General features: G+C 37.9%; 2 protein-coding genes across 5 annotated transcripts; one reads left to right on the top strand and one right to left on the bottom strand.

Annotated features, from left to right (window-relative positions):
• Window positions 1–1,197: 1,197 nt before the first annotated feature.
• Window positions 1,198–13,862, bottom strand: TCEANC2 (transcription elongation factor A N-terminal and central domain containing 2). Of its 3 annotated transcripts, none has more exons than XM_026665916.2 (5): window positions 13,320–13,862; window positions 12,797–13,052; window positions 11,103–11,244; window positions 7,984–8,177; window positions 1,198–1,691 (listed from the first exon to the last, which is right to left on the bottom strand). In XM_026665916.2, the coding sequence occupies exons 2-5, from the start codon at window positions 12,899–12,901 to the stop codon at window positions 1,503–1,505; spliced, it is 630 nt and encodes a 209-aa protein (XP_026521701.2). In that variant the 5' UTR covers window positions 12,902–13,052; window positions 13,320–13,862; the 3' UTR covers window positions 1,198–1,502. The 3 variants fall into 3 exon arrangements, with proteins under 3 accessions (XP_026521701.2, XP_087816429.1, XP_087816428.1); XM_087960303.1 differs by having other exon boundaries at window positions 12,797–12,952; window positions 13,492–13,862; XM_087960302.1 differs by having other exon boundaries at window positions 12,797–12,952; window positions 13,320–13,407.
• A 398-nt stretch (window positions 13,863–14,260) lies between these two features.
• Window positions 14,261–23,225, top strand: TMEM59 (transmembrane protein 59). Of its 2 annotated transcripts, none has more exons than XM_026665911.2 (8): window positions 14,261–14,488; window positions 17,169–17,274; window positions 18,432–18,529; window positions 18,652–18,804; window positions 19,527–19,605; window positions 21,591–21,672; window positions 22,090–22,198; window positions 22,549–23,225. In XM_026665911.2, exons 1-8 carry the CDS (start codon window positions 14,300–14,302, stop codon window positions 22,699–22,701), a joined length of 969 nt encoding a protein of 322 aa, XP_026521696.1. In that variant the 5' UTR covers window positions 14,261–14,299; the 3' UTR covers window positions 22,702–23,225. The 2 variants fall into 2 exon arrangements, with proteins under 2 accessions (XP_026521696.1, XP_026521695.1); XM_026665910.2 differs by having other exon boundaries at window positions 21,588–21,672.
• Window positions 23,226–23,492: the final 267 nt, after the last annotated feature.

Raw genomic sequence — 23,492 nt, 5'->3', positions numbered from 1 at the left:
TCTCTGTGAAATGAACAGACTTGAAATGAGACGTTCCATAGCCAACTGGTGGCAGGCTAGTTATCGAGGGGCATTCTTTCTTTTGAGCTTATCACGTAGATTGAGATGAAGTGGTTCCAGAGGCGATTTACTTAGCAAGGTTTAAAAAAAAATCTTAAAGAGGTGAAGGAACTATTTCCATTAGGCTACCAAGGGTAGAATTGTCTTAAAAGTAAAAGAGAAGATGCAACGATGCAATCACGTTGGTTTAGAGTACAGGTAGTCCTCGACTTATGAGCACAGTTGAGCCCCGAATTTATGTTGGTAATTGAGAAATTTGTTAAGTGAGTTTTGCCCCATTTTATGACTTTTCTTACCTTTGCTAAGTGAAACACTGCAGTTGTTAAAATTAGTAACTTGGTTGTTAAGTAAATCTGGCTTCCCCATCGACTTTGCTTGCCAGAAGGTTGCAAAAGGTGATCACATGACTCCGGGATGCTGCAAACATCACAGTATGAAGCAGTTGTCAAGCATCCAAATGGAAATCATGTGACCATGGGGATGCCGTTGTAACTCCGAATAGTCACTAAATTAACTGTTGTAAGTCAAGGACTACCTGTACTGTCTGGAAGCTGGCCTTAAGCTAGCCGTATAAACCATGGTGACACAGTGGTTAGAATGCAGTGCTGCAGGCTGACTCTGCTCACTTTGCCAGGAGTTTGATTCCTTCGATCCTCACTGGCACAAGGTTGACTCAGCCTTCCATCCTTCCGAGGTTGATTAAAATGAGGACCCAGATCGTTTGGGGAAATATACTCTGCAAACCGCTTAGAGAGAGCTGTAAAGCACTGTGAAGCAGTATGTAAGTTTACGTGCTATTGCTATTGAGTGCAGAGAGGAAACAGGATTAACAGGGTAACACCTATGTTGACGTTGATGCGTTGGTGGACTTCTGGATCCAATTTTAGATGCCTGGAGCCCTACACGGCTTGGCATCTCTGTACTTGTAGGATTGTTTCTCCTTACCAGAATTTGCCCACCTCCCAAGAAAGGTTAATCAAGATTCCCATTCCTAATGAGATTAAGAGAGAGGAAGCACAAAGATATACAGTATGGACTTTCCTGGAGATGGTCCCCATATATTGGAATACCTTGCTAAAAATTGATGCAGTTGTGAAGAACAGCAGATGTTTTGGGGTGATTAACTACTGTGATCACTTTTCATTTTGTACATTTTATTTCAGTTCTTATACGTTTCTGGCATACTACAAAAGTTGCAGTAATCTCTACTGTCTAAAAGAGATTTCTTTCTAAGTTGTTATAAGACAGAAGAAGGCCCGCACTCAATCTTGCACACTAACCACTTGCTTCAAATGATGACTGGGCCAGCAACAAACTTTCTTAAATATATATGTTTCCACATTGATCCAAAACATACTCAGTCCACCCAAAAAAATAAGTCCCATGTTTTAGAATACGTATGCCATTGTACACCCTCTAAAAATCTTCAAGAGGTAGATGAATCACTTTTTGTGGCTTCGGACAAGCATCTTCACTGACAAAACCCCACTTTGCACTTGTGTGCGAGTTTCGGGATTGTGCTTCAAAGAGAACACGAGCGCCCGCACGGTCCTGCGGTAGGACGTGTTAACGAGGTGGGAAGAGAGATAAAAAGCTTCTTGCTCAATATTTTCTGCCAGCAGGTGACCAATCTGAAAACAGAAAGTAAGAAATGAGATCCTTATGTTTAATAAGGAGACTAAACATTTGCAAAGGAGATGGTTTCTTAATCAGCTCAAAGAAGGAAATTCACTTCGCATGGCAAGTTAAACAGGAAGAACAATTTCATTTCACTGCAGCAATTAAAGAATAAGGCTGTGTGGTCAGTTCCTGGTGTTTATTTTCTCCCCACCCCAACAGGAAAGTAATCTGTAGTCAGCCTGGGGTATCAAACTCAAAAGCAATTAGGAATGGAGGAGTACCATTTCCAACAACACCGATTTTTGCTGGGGTTTTAGACTACTCCAAAACCAGATCCTAGATGTTCTGAATCCTTCACAAAACTGACTGGCAAGGCTGTAAAAGGAAATGGAGACTCTGTGCACAAGGGTCAGGTATAAGTCTGTAGAGATGCTCAGTCATCCAGATCATGGTTGTCCCAAAGGTGCTTTTTCATGAGGCAACTGGACTTTCATGTTTTTTCTTTTGAAGACGTTTCGCTTCTCATCCAAGAAGCTTCTTCAACTCTGACAGGATAGTGGGGAATGGAAGGATTTATATTCTTTGCAGATGTTTCCCACTATCCTGTCAGAGCTGAAGGAGCTTCTTGGATGAGAAGTGAAACATCTTCCAAAGGAAAAAACAAGAAAGTCCGTTGCCTCCCGAAAAAAGCACCTTTGGGACAAGTGTCAGGTATGATCAAGAAAACAGAAAAGCATAAATTTTGAAGTCCAGCTTCAGCATGTGCCAAGCTATATCCAATGAGATAACTAAAGAAGCAATATCAAAATAAAATAAAAGCAGCTACTACCTACAAAAAAAAAGGGTGGTGGTGGTGTTTATTTCATTTTGATTACTGGTATCACAGAACTTAGGAGATTCCTCTTTATATTATTTTACAGCCACTGTGGGCATAACCTCATCACACACAACTGCATGTTATACCCAGAATGATGCTGTTAGTTTTCATTTACATTGAATAACTTATTCCTACTGGAGAGAATTACGGATCACAGTGCCTTTGCAGAATGGTGAGTTTAAAGCGCATATTCCCAAACTCACTTTTTCAATTATTTAGAATATCTTGTCGGTTTTAAAATCACTGTCACTTATACGAGTGCTTTTTCTAACTGCTCCGCTGATTTATATCTCTGTCTTCTTAGCAATGTCTCATGAGAAAATTCAAATAATAAGCTGTATTTACTATCAACCTTCAAGTTCACTTTAGAAATGAATGACCAGAACTGATCAGATATGACATGACTTACTCTAACACTACTGAGATCCAGCCTAAGCAAACCATACACCTGTAGTTTGAGCTCATAGCTCACTGTATTTTACATGTGTAAATATGTTCCCATTCTCAACGGTAGGGAGATACTGTAAAGAATCTGTAAAGTGCATCCTTTTTGCAGTGTAACAATGCCAGAGTTTAAAGGTGTAGGAAATTAGATAAATCTTCATTTCATTACATGTAAAAATGTAAAACCGGCTTGCATAAACTGAATCATGTATTCCATCTAAATTATTACAAACATACAGTATATGCATACATAATTAATTAAAATTTTACCTACTCTAATAAGCTTTTAACATTTCTTATTCTAGACTTTTGAATATATTCCTCTTCCTGCTTAAATAGATGTGTACTCTTTAAATTATAGCTATTTTGTGCGTGTGCATTAAAAAAGCCAAGATACCAAAAATATGTGCAATGCCAGGAAAGACTGATCTGGTATAGTACAAACTTTTTTTTTTTATAAGGCTAGGGAGGGAGGTCAGGATGCTGGCTATCCCTCTGAGAATAAATATTTCCCATTGCATCCTGCAACAAAAGTCTATGGCTATGTATTCATTTTAGTAGATTTGTTTCTGGTCCTTCAGTAAAATCTATAAAAGTAACTGTTTTGTTCAAACAGAAAGAATACTACAATAATAAAACCAAGCTAAAAGGTGAAAAAAAAATAACTGTGGTTTGTTAGCAGGTAACAATAAAAATGGAAACACTGTTTTATAGTTAGGTAAGTATAAACAGTTTACACAAAAATCACAGGAGTGGTAAAATTTTTGGGCTTCTTAGGTTGCCACCAAAGACCATCAGGAAGCATCAGATGGTCCAGAGTGCAGTGGTACAGCTAGTTAGGGACACATCTCACTATTCCCATATAACACTGCTTCTCCTTGAGATGCACTGACTTCCAATAGGCTTCCAGGTGCAATTCAAGATACTGATTATCACCTTAAAAGCTCCACACGGCACAGGACCAAATTACCTGAAAAAACATCTTCTCCCAAGAACATCTGCCTGCTCCACACACTCCCACAGGGAATGCATACTCCAGATTTCTTCTCTTCCTTCTCGTGGGACCCTAGAACCATGCCTTTTCTATGATTGCCATATTCTTTGCCATGGTCTCCAGTCTCCAGTCTATCATATGACAGGCCACAACTCAGCTCACTTTTAGAAAAACTATCTGGCTCTTCCCCTCGGCATTAAGGGCCAATTGAGTGAGAAAATTTCCTCTTGGTTGTTCTGTTGTGTTGCTTGATCACCATTTTATATTTATATAGTGCATATGTTTAAGATTATATGGTTTGGGAAGGATTTCTTGTGGGTTTTGGTTTGGGAAGGATTTCTTGTGGGTTTTTTTTTTTTATGCTGCACCCTGTCCAGAGTCGCACGGTTTTGAGTTGGTGGTCTTTCAAATCTTGTTAACAAAATAATAAATATTCTACATTGTGTGATAACAGTGCAAATTCTTTTGACTTTGGTTTAGCATGGTGTAAACCAGGGGTGTCAAACTCACGGCCCACAGGCAGGATGCGTCATGTGCTGGCCACACCCGTGCCCAGTTTAGCGAAGGGGAAAAAGTCACAATACGTCATGTGATGACGCCATGACGATGCAAGTTTGACACCCCTGGCGTATATCATTATGACTTTTAAAAAAATAATTTTATGGCTTAGCAGATTCTCCTCACAGATTGCTTAGCACTTGGGCTACTGCTATACGTAAAGCGGGCTGCTTTGGCCCGCTCTGGGTATGACTGCATCTAGAGATATTTTTAAAAAGTAGACATTTGATATGCATCTTTTAACAGTGAGAGAAAAGTGAGAAATAGTGAAGTGTCTTACAAAGTAATTGGAGTAAAAAACAATTTAAAGATCAGGTTAAAAGTGAAATGTAGATATTTGTCTAATTACTGCCACTGAATCTGTGCACTCACTTTTTCATATATAAAACCTTTATAATAGGTACAAAGCCGTTAAACTAGTTCCCCAGCTAAACCTGGCTAGAATCACTGCAATGTTATGCATCTGTCTGAATAACTGTGGGCCACAACTGATGATTCCAACTCACAATTTGGTCTACAAAGCATCTGACGTCTTAGCTCCAGAATCTACTACTGTCTTCTTAATAAAACAGGAGGGCGTAATTTTCTGAATAAAGTTGATAAGGAATAAAAGCACATTTCTAAATTTTGCTTTGTAGTGTTCGGGTGCCTTGACATGCCATTTAAAGGATAATTAATGAATTCATTTAAAAGGATAATTATTATGGAGTTTAATAGAGCAAGCAAGCTGGTCATTAAGCTCAGGGAGAATTCTTGTTGTGTTCATTACATAAGGGTACCATAGGGATCTTATATTTACCACCACTTTGTACACTATTGACCCTCTCCGTAGGGTCTCACAATAAACTCTGATTTACAAACATTTAATTACGGATATAAGGTTTGCCTGAAATATAGAACATCTGGAGAGGAGACCACTATTATACATTGCATACAAAATAACTACACATTTACAATTTTTTTCTTTCAAATTATTTCCTAGACAATGCTGGGTAATAATTTGTTTAATTAAATTTCACTGAACTGATCATAATCAACTGAAATTATGTAACATTCTAAGCTATAAACCACGATTTACAAAGAGCAATATATTTGCACAACATGCCAATCCAAAACAAATTATGGCTAGCATGATTTGTAAACTCAGTCCCAAACCAATGGTTGTGCTGCCCCTTGAAATAAGGCTACAGTGGTGAAATAGAGGATCTTTTCTGTTGAAAAGCTGTTTCTGTTGTAAATAAGTTAATTCTGATATCACTTCAGCAACAGGCCCAAAATGATGTTTATTTCTTGAGGCCTTCCAGCACATAACTGAAGTAGGTTTTAAAATATTTTATTCCTTCTTCTGGTTTTGGGCTTCTGTCATGCTTTTGTTGTTTCAGCTGATTTTATATTTCAATTTATCGCCATTGATATTGTTTTTATGATCCTTCTGGGCAACTTTGGGAGTTGTGTGAAGCAAAAGTACAAAACATTTTAAATGAAATTATGATTGCAGCTACTCCAGAGAAATGCCTATGGATTCGCTTCACTAAAAACGAATAATAATAAATATTTGACTGGATGTTACGGGTAGGTAAACAGGAATAAGGAAAAATTATAAAGAATGCATTTCCCTCAACAGTATACTACAACTGGTTTTTTTACTAATTTATTTATTTATTTATTAAGAACATTTATATAGCCACCCAACTCATTTATTGTGACTGAGCAGCTTATAGAAGTAAAAGATATAGTTGCAGTCTCCTCAATGATCCACAAGACTTCATCTCTACTACCTGAAATTTACATATTTATGTTCTCTATTTCTTCTTCTTTTCTTAAGCTCTGTTATCAAGACAAAATGCACCAGAGTGAGGCATGTTATGTCGTAGTAACAACCAGCAACCAGATTCAACAAATACAGTTTTCTATCATCACCATAGCTAAAGTATCTTCTGGCGGGGGGAAAGGTCCTATTGGCAAGTTACTTATCAATAAGTAACTTTTGAATATCAACTTGTGATTTATGTAGAATGTTTATTGCTACTTTCATTCCCTCATCTAAATGGATGAGGTCTGCCTGAGGTTTTCAAAATTAGCTGAAACTATCCGAAAGCTGATGTCCTTTTCTTAAAATGCAATTCAGGATAAGAGGAGGAATGAACAAACAGATTGTGGGGTTTTTTTTAAGAGATAATTTTTTGAAATATAAGGAAGCCAAACCTAAGCCAGTGTTGGATTTATCATCTGTTCCTTCAAACTGCAAAGCAACTTGTCTTCAAGATCATTAATATTTACATCTGAATGGCTGCCAAAATTTACAGCGTATGGCTGCCCGTCTTATATGATTGTAACTCTGGATGGTGTACAGGAAAATAACCAAATTGAAAATCCCAAATAACCGTTAAAACCAACAATATCAACATATATTGGTATGATATTGAACGCTTTCGGTATTATTGTAAACTGCCCAGAGTCACTTATAGAGTGAAATGGGTCATGTAAATAAATTTGATAAATAAATAAATTAGGTAACGTCATCAATGAAGGAACTCTGCAACAACACATAGTCAAGGCCCATCAACACAGCCTTCTCCTCTCAAAGATAGGCTTATATATCACCCTGGCTCAACAAAGCTAATAGGGTCAGGGTTAACCAGATTTTGCTGGGGAAAGAGTGGAGATTCCAAAGGGTAGATGCCCCATAATGGTCCTTGTTCCCACTATATAGCACTGCTTCAGGGAAGGGGCCTGAATCATGCCTATCCCGTTAGAGCAGGGGTGTCCAACCTTTCACCTTCCCTGGGCCACATTAGAAGAGGAAAACTTGGTTTAGGCCGCACATAATTAAATTAAATAATTAATTAAATTAAATTAAATTAATAAAATAATAAAATAAAATAAAATTATTATTTATTATTAATTATTTATTAAAAATTATTTATTTTTTATTTTATAATTTTCCGGCCAAATTTTGCAGGGGGGGGGAAGAAAGCTCGCCCGTCTCACGCCTACCTCCCTCCTGCAAAAGCAGCAGCGGCGGCGGCGGGGGCAGAAGCAGCGGTGGCGGGGCAGAAGCAGCAGCGGCGGCGGCGGGGCTGAAGCAGCAGCGGTGGCAGAGGCGGCAACAGCATGAGGTGGCGGGCGGGACTTTTGGGCTGCGGCTGCCCGCCTTTTCTGTTGCTCGCCTTGCCCCGCCTCGCGCCTGCCTCTCCTCCTCCTCCTCGCTGGATCTTTCATGAAGGTTGGGGTGGGTGTTGGGCCGCATTACGAGGTGACCTGGGCCGCATGCGGCCCGTGGGCCGCGGGTTGGACAAGCCTGCGTTAGAGCATGTCAGTTGGGCACAAATCATGTGAGAAAAGCAGTCCCACAAATAATGGAATAATAATATTAGGCTACAAAGGAAAGTTATTTCCTAGAAATTTATCATGAAGACATACATATTACCTCAACTTCTAGAGCTTCTGCTAGTAGCTTCCGGGCATTCTGTCTCAGACTCTCTGTTCTGGGATTACTCCTGACTTCAATTAAAGGTCTATTTGAGTGGTTTTTAATAAAACTTCTCCACTCAGTGTACACCTCTTTGGCAAGAGTGGCCACATCCTGGTCCGGGTGTTTCCGCATCTTATTCACTGTATGACCTAGGAGTAAATTAAAGATATAGAATACATGGTACCATTGTTGGAAAATGGGGCAAAGCTGAAAAATATCTTTTTTTCTTCTTACATCTGCCACTGCAATCTAGAAATCCTGCTCAATGAGGAGCAATTGGTTGTTGTGGCATCTATTCCCAAGCCATCATCATCATCATCTATTTTATTTATTAAACATGAAACTCAGTCAACTGAACATTTAAAAATGTATCACAAATATCGAGTGGCATTGATGATTGATACGGGTTGCTGCCAGCATCCTAGGTATCAACCAAGTATTTTCTTAAGATGTACGATGTTCCAAGTAGCACTTTTTTTTTGCAGTTCCACTGGTGTTGTTTGTAAGAAGCTGCAAATTTTTGATGTATTTTATAAAATTCTTGGACATGGTACCAAGTGCCCCGATGACATGGGTATCACTGTTACACTGTTACTCTTACACTGTTCCTGTTCATCCATAATCGCGTAGTATTGATGGCCAGGTTGCGATATTTTATGATTTTTTTTCCAATTCTTTTTCTTCGACTCTGGCGTCTTCTGGTACAGCAATATCAATAAATTGTACGCATCAGCCTTCAACAACTGTAATATCTGGCATGTTGCGTTCCAAATGGCAATCCATCTGTATTCGAAAGTCCCACAAGATCTTTACCTTCTCATTTTCGACAACTTTTTTCCACTTTATTTTCCCATGACTTTTTGGATACAGGTAAGTCATATTTTTTACATAATGACCAGTGGATTAATTTAGCAACTCAGTCATGCCTAGCTTTGTAATCAGTTTGCACCATTTTGCTGCACTCACATATTAAATGTGAAAGTTTCAACTTTGTCATTGCAAAGTTGGCAGTTTGGATTGTCAGTGGTTTTTTTGTATCTTTGCTTTCACAGCATTAGTTTGTAGTGTTTGTTCTTGAGCAGCAAGTACTAAATCTTCCGTTTCTTTCTTGATGGTTCACATCTTAAGCCATGCCTATGTCAAGTTGTTATTACATTTTCCTTCAATGTTTTTCAAGTGCTGTCCATGCAAAGCTTTGGTTTTCCATCCATTTAATCTGTCATCCAGCTGTTTTTCCTTATATTCTGCGTTTTTTTCTATTGTTTTTGTAATGTTCTCAGTTTTCACAGCCTGCAGCAATTTTTCTGTACTTTGATTCATATAGTCATTCAAACTTTGTTTTTCTTCTTCTACAGTTTGATGGATTTGCAATAGCCCTCTACCCCCTATTCTCCTTGACAGGTACAACCTCTCAATGTTACTTTGTGGATATAAAGTGTGATACATATTCAAAAGTTTGTGCATTTTCCTGTCCAGGTTTTCCAGTTCAGCCAAAGTCCAGTTGATGATTCCAGCTGGGTAGTGTATCACTTGGAACAGCTCATGTATTAATGGCTTTAATTATGTATCCAACATTCAGCTTTGATTGTAATATTTTGTGGACCCTCCTGATGTATTCCTTTTGCATTGTTTTTTTTGACTTTTCCATTCAAGATGTTATCTGCCTCCAATATGCCTAGGTATTTTAACTTTCATCCCTTACTAATGCTTTCACTATGCTTCCATTTCCCAGTTCTATTCCATTTTTTTCCATTTTTCCTCACTGCATGGTTAATATAGCACATTTTTCAAGTCCAAAGTTCATTTTGATGTTGCTGCGGAACAGTTGAACTGTGTTGAGTATTGATTTAAGTTCAGTGGGGCTTTTTGCATACATTTTTAAGTCATTTATATATAGTAGATTATTTATCTTGCCGTGTTGGTTTGAGATTTGGTATCCCAGTTTTGTATTTTGTAGGATTATTGTCAGTGGAATTAATGTAATATTGAACAATAGTGGCAAAAGTGAGTCCCCTTGGAAGATTCCTCATCTGATTAGTGTGACTTCACTAATATTCTCCCCATTTGTTGTTAGAACTGTTTTCCATTTTTGCATATTTGCTTTCAAAAAATGTACAATTGTTATTATTTATTATTATTATTATGAGACCCATTATGACATGGAGATTTAGCAACAGAGAGGAATTGGGTGAAACCAGAAAAAAAAATCAAATGCGTCATGTGGTTTTCCTAGAAATTATCTACTTCGTGACATCTAAAATAAATTGAAAGCTATTTTGGGAATGTAACTCAGGAGGAGCAATTAAAATAAGCTCCATGAGCACAGAAGGGGGAAATGAAGAAGGCATTGTTCTGAAAGTTTGGTGGTTTGTATGTTGGTTTGTGTGTGGGGTGTGTGTGCGTGCATGTGTGTTTAGAGGTGCAGCTTGATTGACAGAGGGCAATAATGAATATTTGAATAAATCCTGGGGCGATAATCAAAGAAAGGGCAGAACCAGGACCAATATTAAACTTGACTGGACCCAGAATTCAAATAAGTATTAATTAAATCAATTTTCCCCTTTGAACATTTCAAACTACATCTTAGGTGCAACTTCTCCAAGGACTCTGAGAGAACTGCATCTTAAATTAGTGCCTCTGATATGTGAACAGATAGTCCTCGATTTACAACAGTTCATTTAGTGACCAAAATTACAACAGCACTGAAAAAAGTGACTTAGAACCATTTTTCACACTTACAGCCACTGCAGCATCCCCATAGTCACGTGATCAAAATTCAGTGGCTTGACAACTGACTCATATTTATGACAGCTGCAGTGTCCCAGGGTCACGTGATCACCTTTTGCAATGTTCTGACAAGCAAAGTCAATGGGGAGGCCAGATTCACTTAACCACTGTGGCAAGAGTCGTAAAAATGGGGCAAAACACACCTAACAAATGTGTCACTTAGCAAAATACATTTTGGGTTCAACTGGAGTCGTGAGACGAGGACTATCTCTGCTAAATGCTTAGCATTGTATAACTGAACTGTCCCAATGTAATCTCCCGACAGAATATAAAAAGCAAACTGTTACCTATTTTTGTGGAAAGCAAAATTTCCTTGGAGGGCATTTTCTTCCTTAACTCCATCAAGGCCTCAATTAGGTTCTCCTTAGGTTGAATTGAAAGCTCTAATATGGATTTCCATCTTTTTATATCTTCTACAACTACCACTCTCTAGGAAAGAAACCCATCATTAGGAGCTAGAATGAGACACATGTATTTACTGCAAACTCATTTCCTGTGCTTTGTGTCAGTGAACAGTGCCAGTATTGCCCTCTAAATTATTGATGATGATGGATAGTCAAATACAGAAAATCGGATAATCCACACAGATGACTACTTATTTCACAGCAAGTCCCTGATGTAAAGTGAATGAAATCTAGAAAGCAAAATCAACTCATTAGGTTGCCATCTTCAATTCACTTACTATTCTGAAGACTCCTCATAAAAATCTCAGAAGGCCACATAATATTGTCAACTACACAATTTTCACTGTTACCCTCTTGGCCCCAAACACATGGTAACTGTCATTTCCACCCTCTATACTGCTGTATCTGTTTCACATCATTCATATTCTTCTGATTTATTCCTCTACAAAATGAAGTTTTCCACTGCTCTCTTCCTTATGAAATTATATTATTTTCTCTTCCTAAATATTTTTTTTCCTTCTGGTTAATTTTTAAACTCTTCCCACTTCATTTAACTGCTGAAGAATAAACAAGTCACATAAATAATTAAAAGATTTCTCTTGAAGCATTTCCCTTGAACCTGGATGTGATATGCTGAGGAAAACTTACCAAAAAAGATTTTTTTTTAAAAAATAGAATAAATTAAGATGCTTAAATTTTCCTTTTTTTGGTAAGTATTACTCTTAAAATAAAAGAGAAAAAAATTAAAAGCACAATATTTCTCCAGATTACTTTGTCTTTTGAGAGAAACTGCTAAAATTGGTGTTCATTGGAAATACTTTCTAAATACAGGATTTATATACTGGTAATTTAAAACGCTATCACAATAATGTGAAATTAGAACATTTCAAAATGCTCATTAATTTTAAATTAATTTGAATTTGTTTCATTTTGATCTGATAGCTCAATTTTTCAAATGAATAATTTTACTTTATTAGGCATTGTTGGCTAGTAAGAGATTTTAAAACCAGTTTTATGAGAGACAAACAATAAATGTTATTGTTAGTTGCTAACCAAGGTAAGGACCGCAGGAGAAGCTGTCTCATTTGATTTCCTTGCCTCCATTCTAAAGAGTATAAGCTACATTCGACATTATTACAGTTCTCAATGTTTTTGCAGCTTCACCGAACCTCCATTTTGGCCAAACCTTCTCCAGAATGTTGTACAATCCACTTAAAGTATAAATGTTTATTAAAGCTTTAATAAAATCCATTCATTATTCTTTCCAAAGGTTACTTGGGCCGATAAAAAATTTAAGAAGTTATTTTTGAGGCGTTTCATTTGGGTCATATACTGAAATTACAGGGTTCAAGAAAAATTAACAGTGAACCTTGTGATATTTTTGTTAATTATATTTCTTTGCATGAAAAAATAGGTTTTTCTTGTAATCTGATTGCCCTATTGGATTTTAAATACATATTTGGGAAATGTACAATTTATCCTCTCAGAAATACGGTCATGTTGTTTGAAGACAAAGAAAGAAATCTAAATTACTACAATGTAATTGTAGTATATTTGGGAAACTATCTGAAACTTACCTTTAGAGATTCTATTGTAGCTTGTTTATAAACTTTTTCCCCAGGATCGTTCTTTGTTGATTCTCCTTTAGTTCTGGGTGTTCTTATGACAAATTTATCCATCATTTAATAATCCATAAACAGGAACAAATAATTGTTTATAGCAAGAAGGTAGTTCTGTATGAAAGGAGGAAAGAATGATGTACTGATGATCTCGGTCTTCATAAATGAACTGAGGCCAACAGTGACCTTGCAGTTTGAACTAAAAGCACAAGACCTGCAAAACAAATGATGTAAAAGTAGGAAAGACGTCTGTGTTCAAAAATAATATAATATAAATAGGAGGTTTAAAATGTGTTGCGGTGAGCATGAACTGGGTATCATTAAACGAGGTCCAAGCGAGATCGAGAACCAAGCTAAACCTGTTGAATTTGTGTCATTGTTGAGAAACACAGTTCTCGGCACTTTTCACTTGGTGTTTTTTTTAAAGTAATAAATTAATTTGGTAAAAGAGAAAAATAATAGAAGACGAGCTGCATCTCACCTGGGAAATAAAATTATCTGTCCAGGATGCCTCTTAATAATTGCCGGAACTGCATCTCCTTCCGCTTCTCGCCCCACCTAGAACTACATTTCCCAACAACGCTTCAGCTTCAATCTACTTTCCGGCCCTTCCAGATTTGATCATAGAGATAAAAAGTAGAATAACTACAAACCTGCCTGGTGGTGTTTTTGTTATTGCTATTCCACAGGAAAAACCATTCGCCGAGGGGAGCGAGGGGAAGTCTAAGAGTTTCATTGTGATTGGGCAGAAATTTAACCTTCAAACGATGGCCTTCACGCTGTTACATGGATGTGTGGTGCCACCTGTAAACCAGGAGTCCCCAAACCTGTTAACTTTAAGACTTGTGGACTTCAACTCCCAGAATTCTCTAGACAGCGTAGCTGAATTCCGGGAGTTGAAGTCCACAAGTCTTAAAGTTGCCAAGTTTGGAGACCTCTGCTGTAAACATATCTATCTCTGCCATCCAATTGGTCAGTGTTTCTCAACCTTGACAACTTTTAAGATTTCAAATCCCAGAATCCTGCCCCACCTTGTTGTCTGGGGGAGGGGGGAATTCGGGAGGTCGAAGTCCACCTATCTTAAAAGTTGCCAAGATTGAGAAACTTTGTAGTTAAGGGAAGATGGCCCCTGAACAATGGATATTGATAAAATAAGTGGAATAAAACTGGGTTGCGGAGAAAGATCAACTTTTCTCTTTGTTTGTTTCCCCCCCCCCCTTTATTAATGTTTTAAATTAAACGTAGGACTGGAATTAGTGTACTCTGATGATCTGAGGTCTCTTTTTCTCCCCCACGGGAGAAAAAAAATCGTGGGGGAGAAACCCGGAAGTCAACCAAACAGTTCTAACCATTAGTAGCTCTCTGGCGTTCTTGCGTGCTTTCGTAAATGAGAAGCTCAAGGTGGGAGTAACAAAAACAAACAGTCGAGGGAAGGCAGAGGGGGCGGCGGTTGCCAACAAGATGGCGGAGGCGCGGCAGAGCCGTTTAGGGTCTCTCCTGCTGCTGGTCGTTCTCGGCTCTCAGACGGCTTGGGCTGACCTGGAGCCCGCTCCGAATACCCTTTCGGAGGCTTTTGAGCCGGCGTTGGGAAACACGCTTCCGTGTCAACGGACGTGCCAGAGCACTTACCCGCTCCACACCTACCCCAAGGTAAGAAATGGGGAAAGCGGTGACTTCGCCCCTAAATCAGTCGCTGGGCAAATGGTTTGCGGGGCTCCTCCTCCTCCTGTCGGAGGCCTGGATAATAGGGGCCGTGGCGGGAGGGGGGGCGGGCGTATTGCCGGAAGGTGAAGCCGAGAGGGGAGGTGCAACTTTCCCCGCGTGTGTATGTGTACACACGCACGGCACAATAAAATTTACCGGGGAGGGATTTATAAACGGGAAAGGACGCCATGCAGACAATATGCTAAAACAGAGGTCTCCAAACTTGGCCCCTTTAAGATTTGTGGACTTCAAGTCCCAGAATTCTCCAGCCAGCATAGCTGGCTGGAGAATTCTGGGAGTTGAAGTCCACAAGTCTTAAAGAGGCCAAGTTTGGGGGCCCCATGTGCTAAAATGTTAATGAAAGCAGGTTTGGTTATACAGGTAGTCCTCAATTTACAATACTTTGTTGACTGACTGTTCAAAGTTACGATGGCATTGTAAAAAAAAAAAAAAGTGACTTCATGACCGTTTTTTCACCCTTAGGACCCTTGCAAGCATCCTCACGGTTAGGGGATCGAAATTCAGACGCTCACGTTCACTTACGACGGTTGCAGTGTCCCCGGCGGATGGGGGTTCCACAGGATCCGCTTTTGCATCCTCCTGACAAGCAAAGTTGATGGGGAATCCGGATTCGCTTTTAGCAACCGTGTTACTAACTTAACGAATGAGATGATTCGCTTAGCCACTGTAGCAGGAAAGGTCCTAAAATGGAGCAAGCTCACTTAACAAGTGTTTCACTTAGCAACATAAATTTGGGGCTGTTGTGATCGTAACTCGAGGACTGCCTGCACCGTGGAAGCCGCTTCTGGCTTTACTTCAGAGCAAGGCGGAGAAAGGCACCTCCTGGATGCTGGCATGGGGAACACCGCTTTGGATGGCCATGAGCCCCTTTAGCAGAAGAGCCTCTGCTCTTCTGAACAATGCCTTCTCCAAGGTCTCCGGCTCCGTGCTGGTGCTTTGCAGATCAACGGTGGAATACAAGTAGTCCTCGACCTACAACCACAATTGAGCCCCAAATATCCGCTGTTAAGTGAGACATTTGTTAAGGGAGTTTTGCCCCATTTTACATTCCTTCTTGCCAAGTGAATTCCTTCTTGTTAAGTGAATCACTGCAGTGGATCAGTTAGTAACACAGTTTTGAAGTGAATCTGGCTTCCCCTGTTGGTTTTGCTTGTCAGAAGGTTGCAAAAGAGGATCACATGTTGTGGTTAGCCGGCAGCAGGTGCAGAAAGCTGAGGAGAGCGAGGACTCAGATGAGGGGCCAGGACCATCAGAGAGTGGACTGCTGCCTTCAGAGATTGTGGGGGCTGGCAGCAGTGATGAAGTTCCCGAAGAGCCTGTGCAAAGTTGCGCGTGCACGCAGGATTGCTCGGAAAGAGCAGTTACAACAGCACAGGCAACTTGAGAGTAAAGCTGCAAGGTAATGGCCTCTCCTTCAAGAAGATAAAAGCCAATTGTGAAACAAACATACTTTGCAGAAGGAAAAGAGGTTTTGAAACTACAGCCTCATGGACATTCCAGTATCCTGAGTTTGTATTTGAACATTTTTGTCTTGCAAATTATTTCTTGTCTGTTATCTTTTGGCAAGCCTCGCACAGGTTTGGCAAGGCTTGTGCTTATCACAGCTAATTATTTTGTAAAAGCATTACAAGGTTTTTGTTCCTTTTGGATTGTGTTTGATTTGTCGGGAAAGGGCGTGGGTCAGAACATCACATGAGCTTGGGAGATAGCAACGGGCATAAGTATGAACCAGTTGCCAAGCATCTGAATTTTAATCACATGATCGTGGGGATGATACAAAAGTCCATAAGGGTGAAAAATGGTCGCCAGTCACTTTTCAGTGCTGCTGTAACTTTGAATGGTCACTAAATGGTCACTAAGTCGAGGACTACCTGTAGAGTTTTCTAATCCCAGCTCAGGTAACTGTCAACTCAGGTGAGATGTAGGAGTTGCTACACAACTGGAGTGTGCCATATTCTGAAAGATTGGATTGGACATGAACTCCACTCAGATGTGTGCGCGTACTTTTCTCCTTTGATTTGTTGGCATGGAACAGACATTCAGTTGAACTTCTTTTTGTAAGAAAGGAAAAGGAAGTAAATTTCTTCCTTTGTATTGTCCCTTTCTTGGCCAATAGATGGGGCCCAACTGATCTACCCAGAGTGAAACTCCAGTTTCTAGTTTATATTAATTCATTAAGCTATGAATAAGGTTCTCTGCTGCCTCCCTAATCTATGGTGGTAAGGATCATATTGAGTGGTATTTGCATATTCATGGCATCTTATTTATCTTTCTAGCAGTTTTATTTGTATGTTAAATAGTGGTGGGAATATGAAATTGGAACACTGAGGAGTTGTCACCTTTCTGATATCTTAATATTTAAACATTTTGTATGTAATCGTTTATTATAGACCAGTCTATTAAACCATGGCATTCATCAAGTGTTATATCTAACTTATCAAAATTTGGCCTTTTTGTTGAAAATGACACCGTGAAACAATAGATTGAAATATAGAAATTAAATTGTCCAGGATATACTTTATATTTTGTTATATACTGTATTGAGAATTTTTACAGTAAGGTTATTAAAATTATTATGGTGACTTTCTTGACATTTAATTATCAGGAAGAAGAGCTCTATGCATGTCAAAGAGGTTGCAGATTATTTTCAATTTGTCAGTTTGTGGATGATGGAATTGATTTGAATCGGACCAAGATGGAATGTGACTCTGGTAATAATACAAAGTAGTGACTTTTTCAGGTTATAATAAAAAAAAAAAATCCCAATGTTTAGAGGAAGCGTAGAAACATTTTAGTAATCTGGTAAATTGCAAGGAGAATGTCATAATAACTTAGGGCATTGCCTAATCACAAGGGACACATAAAGCCTTCATGCAAATGAAATACAAGACAGAATGTGAATTTGAGCCCCAAGTGTCAAAGAAAAGATTAGTCCCAAAATCACAGCAAACTATTATTTCACAAAAGGAAAAGTGATCGGAATTAGAATATCCGCCCCAGTTAACAGACAAACCTACTGTAGCTATCCCATTTTTAAACAGACAATACATACTCTAGGCAAAACAGCTCCTATGCAGAGTTCTACCGAGCCTTTCACAACTTACCAATTTGTGGTTAGAGCCACTGACAGCCTTCTGTTTTAGAAAGCTTTCAGCCATAATGCTGAAGCCATTTATTTTTATTTATTTAGTTCAGAGATGTAAAAGTTAGTTCAAAGGCTACATGTTGCTTATTGCCTTTTCACAAAAAAGTAATCTAATGTTTGATTTGGTTTAGGACATAAGCCCAGTGAAGGTTTGCTTGCTTTCTATTTTGATAACACTGTTCTGAAATCTTGTACGTTACAGTGTGGTACTTTATTGAACTGTAAATCCTACTGACTTGACAAGGATTCCCTTCCAAGTCAATATGCATAGGAATAGATCCTTAGTTGATGTGTTTGGTACACATTTATGGGAAAACTCTATTTTTCCCTTGTAATTTGTTTATATGGTTTTTCTGATTACATGCTTGCCTGTTTCCTTCTATAATCATGTATAGTAAGTTACATCTCAAGAGATTTAAAAAAATGAAATGATCTGCCTTCTACAAACAAAGGATCTACAGAAAGCTATACCAAATTATTTCCCCTTGTCTCTTTTTAATAGTTCTGTCATTTAGTTATCTTGGATTTTGTTTACAGATTGAATTTTAAAATAGTTTCACCTCAATTTTCATTTTTAAATACTGGCATGTTCCATTAGGATGGGTGTCAAGAAGTAGAGTCCAAAAATACTGCAATAGTATTAAACAGTGGTTTCATCTGTGCTTCATCATTGCTAAGGAATGTGCAGTCCTTAAAATAGAGAAAATTGATGTTATTTTGCAGCATGTACTGAGGCATATAGCTCCCAGTCTGATGAACAATATGCTTGCCATCTTGGATGCCAGAATCAGTTACCTTATGCTGAACTGAGACGCGAACAAGTAAGTAATCTTAACTGTTAAAGCAGAAGCAGTTGAAATTCATTGCTTGTGCTCCTATTCTGCAGCTGATTTACATGCATGTGTGAATAACTTATTTTTTAAAATAAACCTTTTTTTTATAGCTCATGTCCTTAATGCCAAAAATTCATCGACTCTTCCCACTTACCCTTGTAAGATCCTTCTGGAGTGATGTGATGGAAACTGCCCACAGCTTCATTACTTCTACCTGGACTTTCTATCTTCAAGCTGATGATGGCAAAATACTGATATTTCAGGTACTTGTTAACTTGTGTCACTAGAATGTAAACAGGTTTGTACAAAGGTGCTTCTAATTCTGTTGTAAATTAAAATCTTGCCTATTTTTTATACTGTTATAGTCTTAAGTTAATTAGGTTTGTACTTTAAAATGCTTACAAACTAATGTATTTTGAGGAAGATGGGTAGCCCAGAAACAAGAACAATAAATATTTCTTTGTTTGTTTAAATAAATACAGGTAGATCTCAACTTAGGACTACAATTGAGCCCCAATTTTCTGTTATTACACGAGACATTTGTTAAGTGAGCTTTGCCCCATTTTACAACCTTTCTTGCCATGGTTGTTATGTGAATCAATTCAGTTAAGTTAGTCATATGTAAAGCAAATACGGTTTCCCCATTGACTTTGCTTGTCAAAAAAGGTCGAAAAAGGGGATCACGGGACTCCAGGACACTGCAAGTGTCATAAATATGAGTCAGTTGCCAAGCATCTGAATTTTAATCACGTGGCCAGGGGGATGCCATAACAGTCAAAGATATGAAAACAGTCATAAGTCACTTTTTTTCAGTTCTGTTGTAACTTCAAACAATCACTAAATGAACTGTTGTAAGTCGAGGACTACCTGTAAATAAATAAAATAAAAATGTGACTGCTTAAACTAAAATTAACTCCTGTGTATCATGATTTTAGCTTTGTACACATCTATCTTCTCTAATTTGAAGATTTTATTATACTTTCAGTCTAAACCAGACGTCCAGTATGTACAAAGTCCTGATCAGGAAAACCAAGATTTGAAAGCATCACTAGCCAAGACATCTTGTAAGTTATCTGGGAAAAAATGGGGACTACAACAGCAGTAATTGTGGATTGTAAAAAGATGTTTCTGTGAATTTATGAAAATGGTGTATTTTTTAAATTAACAGTTAAGTTTTCTTATCACCTTTTAATTTGTTTTCTGTACTGATGATAAGAAAATATAGAATATTACTGTTACTAATTGTCCAGCCTTATTTCTTCCAGAAAAATCACTGTGCTAAACATTATAAGCTTTTTCTTTAATAAGATAAAACAAAAAAGTTGGTTTGTCTTTCTCTAGAAGAAAATCCTGAAAGAAAGCAGCATCTAAAAAAGATGTGCATACCGTATTTATCGGCGTATAACACGCACTTTTTTCCCCCTGAAAATAGGGGGCAAATGATGTATGCGTGTTATACGCCGATATAATGTTAAGAAGCCTTCGGTGAATGCTGCTGGGATCGGGGATCAAGGACACAAATGAAAGAAGGGGAGGGAGGAAGCAACCGAAGCCTGTCCTTCTCTCTGGGTCAGCTCTCTCAGTCGCTCTCTCGCTCCTCCACCAGCACAGGAAGAAACTGCTTCAAAGAAGCGGGGCTTCCCTGAAGCGCCCGTTTCTCCCCCACCCCACCCCGCCCGCCCGCCCGCAGTGCTCCGTTCTGCCTGCCTGCCTGCCTTCGTTAATGGTTGAATCGGACAGCTTCGGCTGAGTAAAAGAGGCGAATAGTTATTATTCTCAGCGAAGCTGCTCCCAAACAACCAGAAACTAAGGCAGGCAGGCAGGCAGGCAGAATGGGACACTGTGGATTGAAGCGCGCGCGGGGGGTGGGAGTGGGGGTGAAACGGGCGCTTTCCTGAAATTTCCCTCTTAAAATGAAGATGCGTGTTATACGCCTGTGCGTGTTATACGCCGATAAATACGGTATTTACATTTTGTGAGCATACTATGTCTTGCTGGAGTTAAGCCACCAAGGCAGTGATTGTACATTAAAAATATGCTTCAGCTGCTGTAATATAAATGAAAAATTTCCTCTGAAATCTTACTAGTGACATTTAGGAAGGCATCTACATGCTTAACCAGTGTGTCTACAAGTAAGGAATTCTTCTTGAGGAAGTACAGACTTCCATGAATTCCTTTGTAAATTACCAGAACTCTGGAAGGGCAGAATTCATTTATGCCACAGATATAGCGAGTTTTCACTTATGTATAAATAATGGAGTTTCTAGTCATTTTACTGAATTTATCTGATGTTCGATTTACAACTTGAAAAATATGCATAGTCAAGCAACTGAGTGTGCATATACACTTGTCATATTTTTCCTTTTTTAAAAAGCATAAAGATGCAAAATGTACAGGGGGGAGTTACAATTAAAAAAAAACAAAAGCACAATTTTATAACATGTAGCTGGGTCCTATTTTGAAATAGGTCATTCCATTTATTCTTACCCAAAGCCAACTGAACTTCATTGATTCTAACAAAATTATGTGAGATGCAATGGTAATTCTCATTTTCCAATTCATTGATTTTAAGTGCTTCTGCTTTCCAATATCATCATACGTATGGCTGTGTCAGTGTGTAAGCCACATCAATCAGACCAATGTAATGTTCCACAATTTATTTGCTTATGTAGCCTGTAACTATTCTGCTGGTTTTGAAAGTTGATAAGATCATATCTAAAATATCTACAATACATTATGAAAATTACCATACAAATCACTGAGAATAAAACACAGTCATAGCAAATAATACTTTTAACTAATTATATTCAGTCATTCCAACATATTGATGGATTTGTTCAATCTGCAAATGCTCTGAAAATATTTCAAAAAGGGTATTACAGGTTTTCTTTGGTATTTGATACTTTCTGTTTTTCTTTTTGTTAAACTTTGCTTAACTTATTCTAGAATAATTTAACACGTAGACTGAAAGGTTCAAAGGTTTGCTTTATATACCTATGATTTCATGATTAAAAACTCAACAAAGTTTTATTCTGATTTTTTTCAGTAGACTTACAGTTGGGAGGTCCACATGTGCATAAAGGATCTTTTGATGAGGATGAAACTGAGAATTTCTTCAAATGTATTTCGCTGTATGTATTTTTGGTATATGGAGTAATAGAGGAACAGTATCTTTAGTTATCTACATTGAAGTGGACTAATTAACATGGTTATGTTTTGAATTCAATTTGACAACAATTCTGTCATTCTTTGGAGTTGGGTGGGTTGGAAAATAGGTATGTCAAACCTCTTCTACTGTCTTTTTTTCTAAATGAACAGTTATGCCAATTAGTTTTTGACTTTATGTTGGCTGTCTGTAATCATTCCTTACCTAAAATGGAGGCTATTTGAAAATCCTGAATTCTCAAATGTAGTAATACTCTTCTGAAACTACATTCAGTTTAATTGTGTAGGAGCAAATTAGTTTTCAGACAGGGAAATAATGTATGGAAAATATTTTCAATATACCTCCAATTGTTTTAGGAATATTATGTTTTCTTGCCTTCTAGAAATTCTGGTTGGATTTTAACAACCACTCTTCTCCTGTCTATACTTGTATTGCTGTGGATTTGTTGTGCAACTGTTACTACTGCTGTTGAACAGTATGTTCCATCTGAGGTAAATTATGTTATGCTATCGCTTTCATTCAGGTTCTTTCTGAAGGAAATATGTGATCAAATAAACCTCTTGTAAATAACCCAAAATTGTTCCTAAATAAAATTGTTCATTCCTGTCATAAAATAAGCATGCAACTTTAATATCTATTTGGTATGTAAGAAATATTAGGAAAGGGGCTTCATCAAGTGCCCCTTGGAATCCACTGATGAAAACACAGTGATCTCTCAGAGGCTTATGGCCATCTCAGTGGCCTCCGTATATCCTATCATATATGTATCCCCACAGATAATCTGCTGTGAAAGCTGCAATTAAATGGCCCATTTTAATCCCATTTTGTTATCTTTTTCTAGAAGCTGAGTATCTATGGAGATTTGGAGTATATGAATGAACAAAAATTGAATCAATATCCAACCTCTGCTCTCGTGATAGTAAAATGTAAAGCTGATGAACAAGAAGCGGGACCTCTGCCTACAAAAGTTAACTTAACTCAATCAGCAATATAAAATGGAAAACCAGATTTATTAATCTAATTCTTTGACTTCTGTTAATTCTGGTAGTTTTTTTAAATTAAAGAGGCCTTGAAGTATGTTAGCTAGTATTTAGATTCAAACAAAATTGCAGAATCAAAGAAGGAATGGAATTCAGCCTCTTTCAGCAGTCAAGCAAATCACCTGGGGTACAAGGAGTTTCTAGTGCATTTATACTTGTCTATGTTTTCTTGGATTACTAAAAATCCTAAGTATTTGTCTATGCATTGACATTTGTATATTATGAACATATGTCAGAAAATATATTTTGAATCTGTTTCAAAAAGTGTAACTTTTTGGTAGTCAAAGGCACTTTAAGTTATCTTAGCTGTGGATAAATTAAATGGCTGTAGCATAGCTTGCAAACTCTTTACCATTTCAAACACCTCTTTTTCCACAACTAAAAATAATTTTTTGTTTAACCTTATGCCTGTTTCCTCTGCTGAAATAATTGTGGGTCACAAATAAACTTTAATAAAATCCCTCTACATATTAGAGAATCACTTTTGTATTGCATTCCATAACAAGCCTTTTAAAATTAGACAGCATTCTCTGTATGAAAGTTCTCCTACAGTTTGTATCTTAGATTGATGGTGCCACTTTTCAAAAACTTTATTAAGAATATGAGTAGAAATCTTGTTTGACTTCATCTGTGCAATATTTACCATGAACTTAATGGACTCATAAGTAGAAAACATGATTTTCCTATAGCTCTCTCAAAAAATTTTCCCTATCCATATTTTTATGTTCTAGAAAATGCAATTGAA

Source organism: Notechis scutatus, chromosome 3 (genome assembly GCF_049901735.1).
Source record: "Notechis scutatus isolate UNSWTSFEM ecotype Mainland chromosome 3, rNotScu1.2, whole genome shotgun sequence".
Classification (NCBI taxonomy): domain Eukaryota; kingdom Metazoa; phylum Chordata; class Lepidosauria; order Squamata; family Elapidae; genus Notechis; species Notechis scutatus.
The sequence above is the reverse complement of the archived record's forward strand: the minus strand, read 5'-3'. Positions and strand labels throughout refer to the sequence as shown.

What these genes read in the sequence shown, in the direction of transcription:
- TCEANC2 (XM_026665916.2), bottom strand. Translation starts at nt 12,901, where the DNA reads ATGATGGATAAATTTGTCATAAGAACACCCAGAACTAAAGGAGAATCA. An exon ending in CTACAATAGAATCTCTAAAG is followed by an intron (nt 11,245 to 12,796) that starts GTAAGTTTCAGA and finishes TTTCTTTCCTAG; the next exon opens with AGAGTGGTAGTTGTAGAAGA. An exon ending in TTTGCTTTCCACAAAAATAG is followed by an intron (nt 8,178 to 11,102) that starts GTAACAGTTTGC and finishes ATTTACTCCTAG; the next exon opens with GTCATACAGTGAATAAGATG.
- TMEM59 (XM_026665910.2), top strand. Translation starts at nt 14,300, where the DNA reads ATGGCGGAGGCGCGGCAGAGCCGTTTAGGGTCTCTCCTGCTGCTGGTC. An exon ending in CGCTCCACACCTACCCCAAG is followed by an intron (nt 14,489 to 17,168) that starts GTAAGAAATGGG and finishes TTTAATTATCAG; the next exon opens with GAAGAAGAGCTCTATGCATG. An exon ending in GCAAAATACTGATATTTCAG is followed by an intron (nt 18,805 to 19,526) that starts GTACTTGTTAAC and finishes TTATACTTTCAG; the next exon opens with TCTAAACCAGACGTCCAGTA.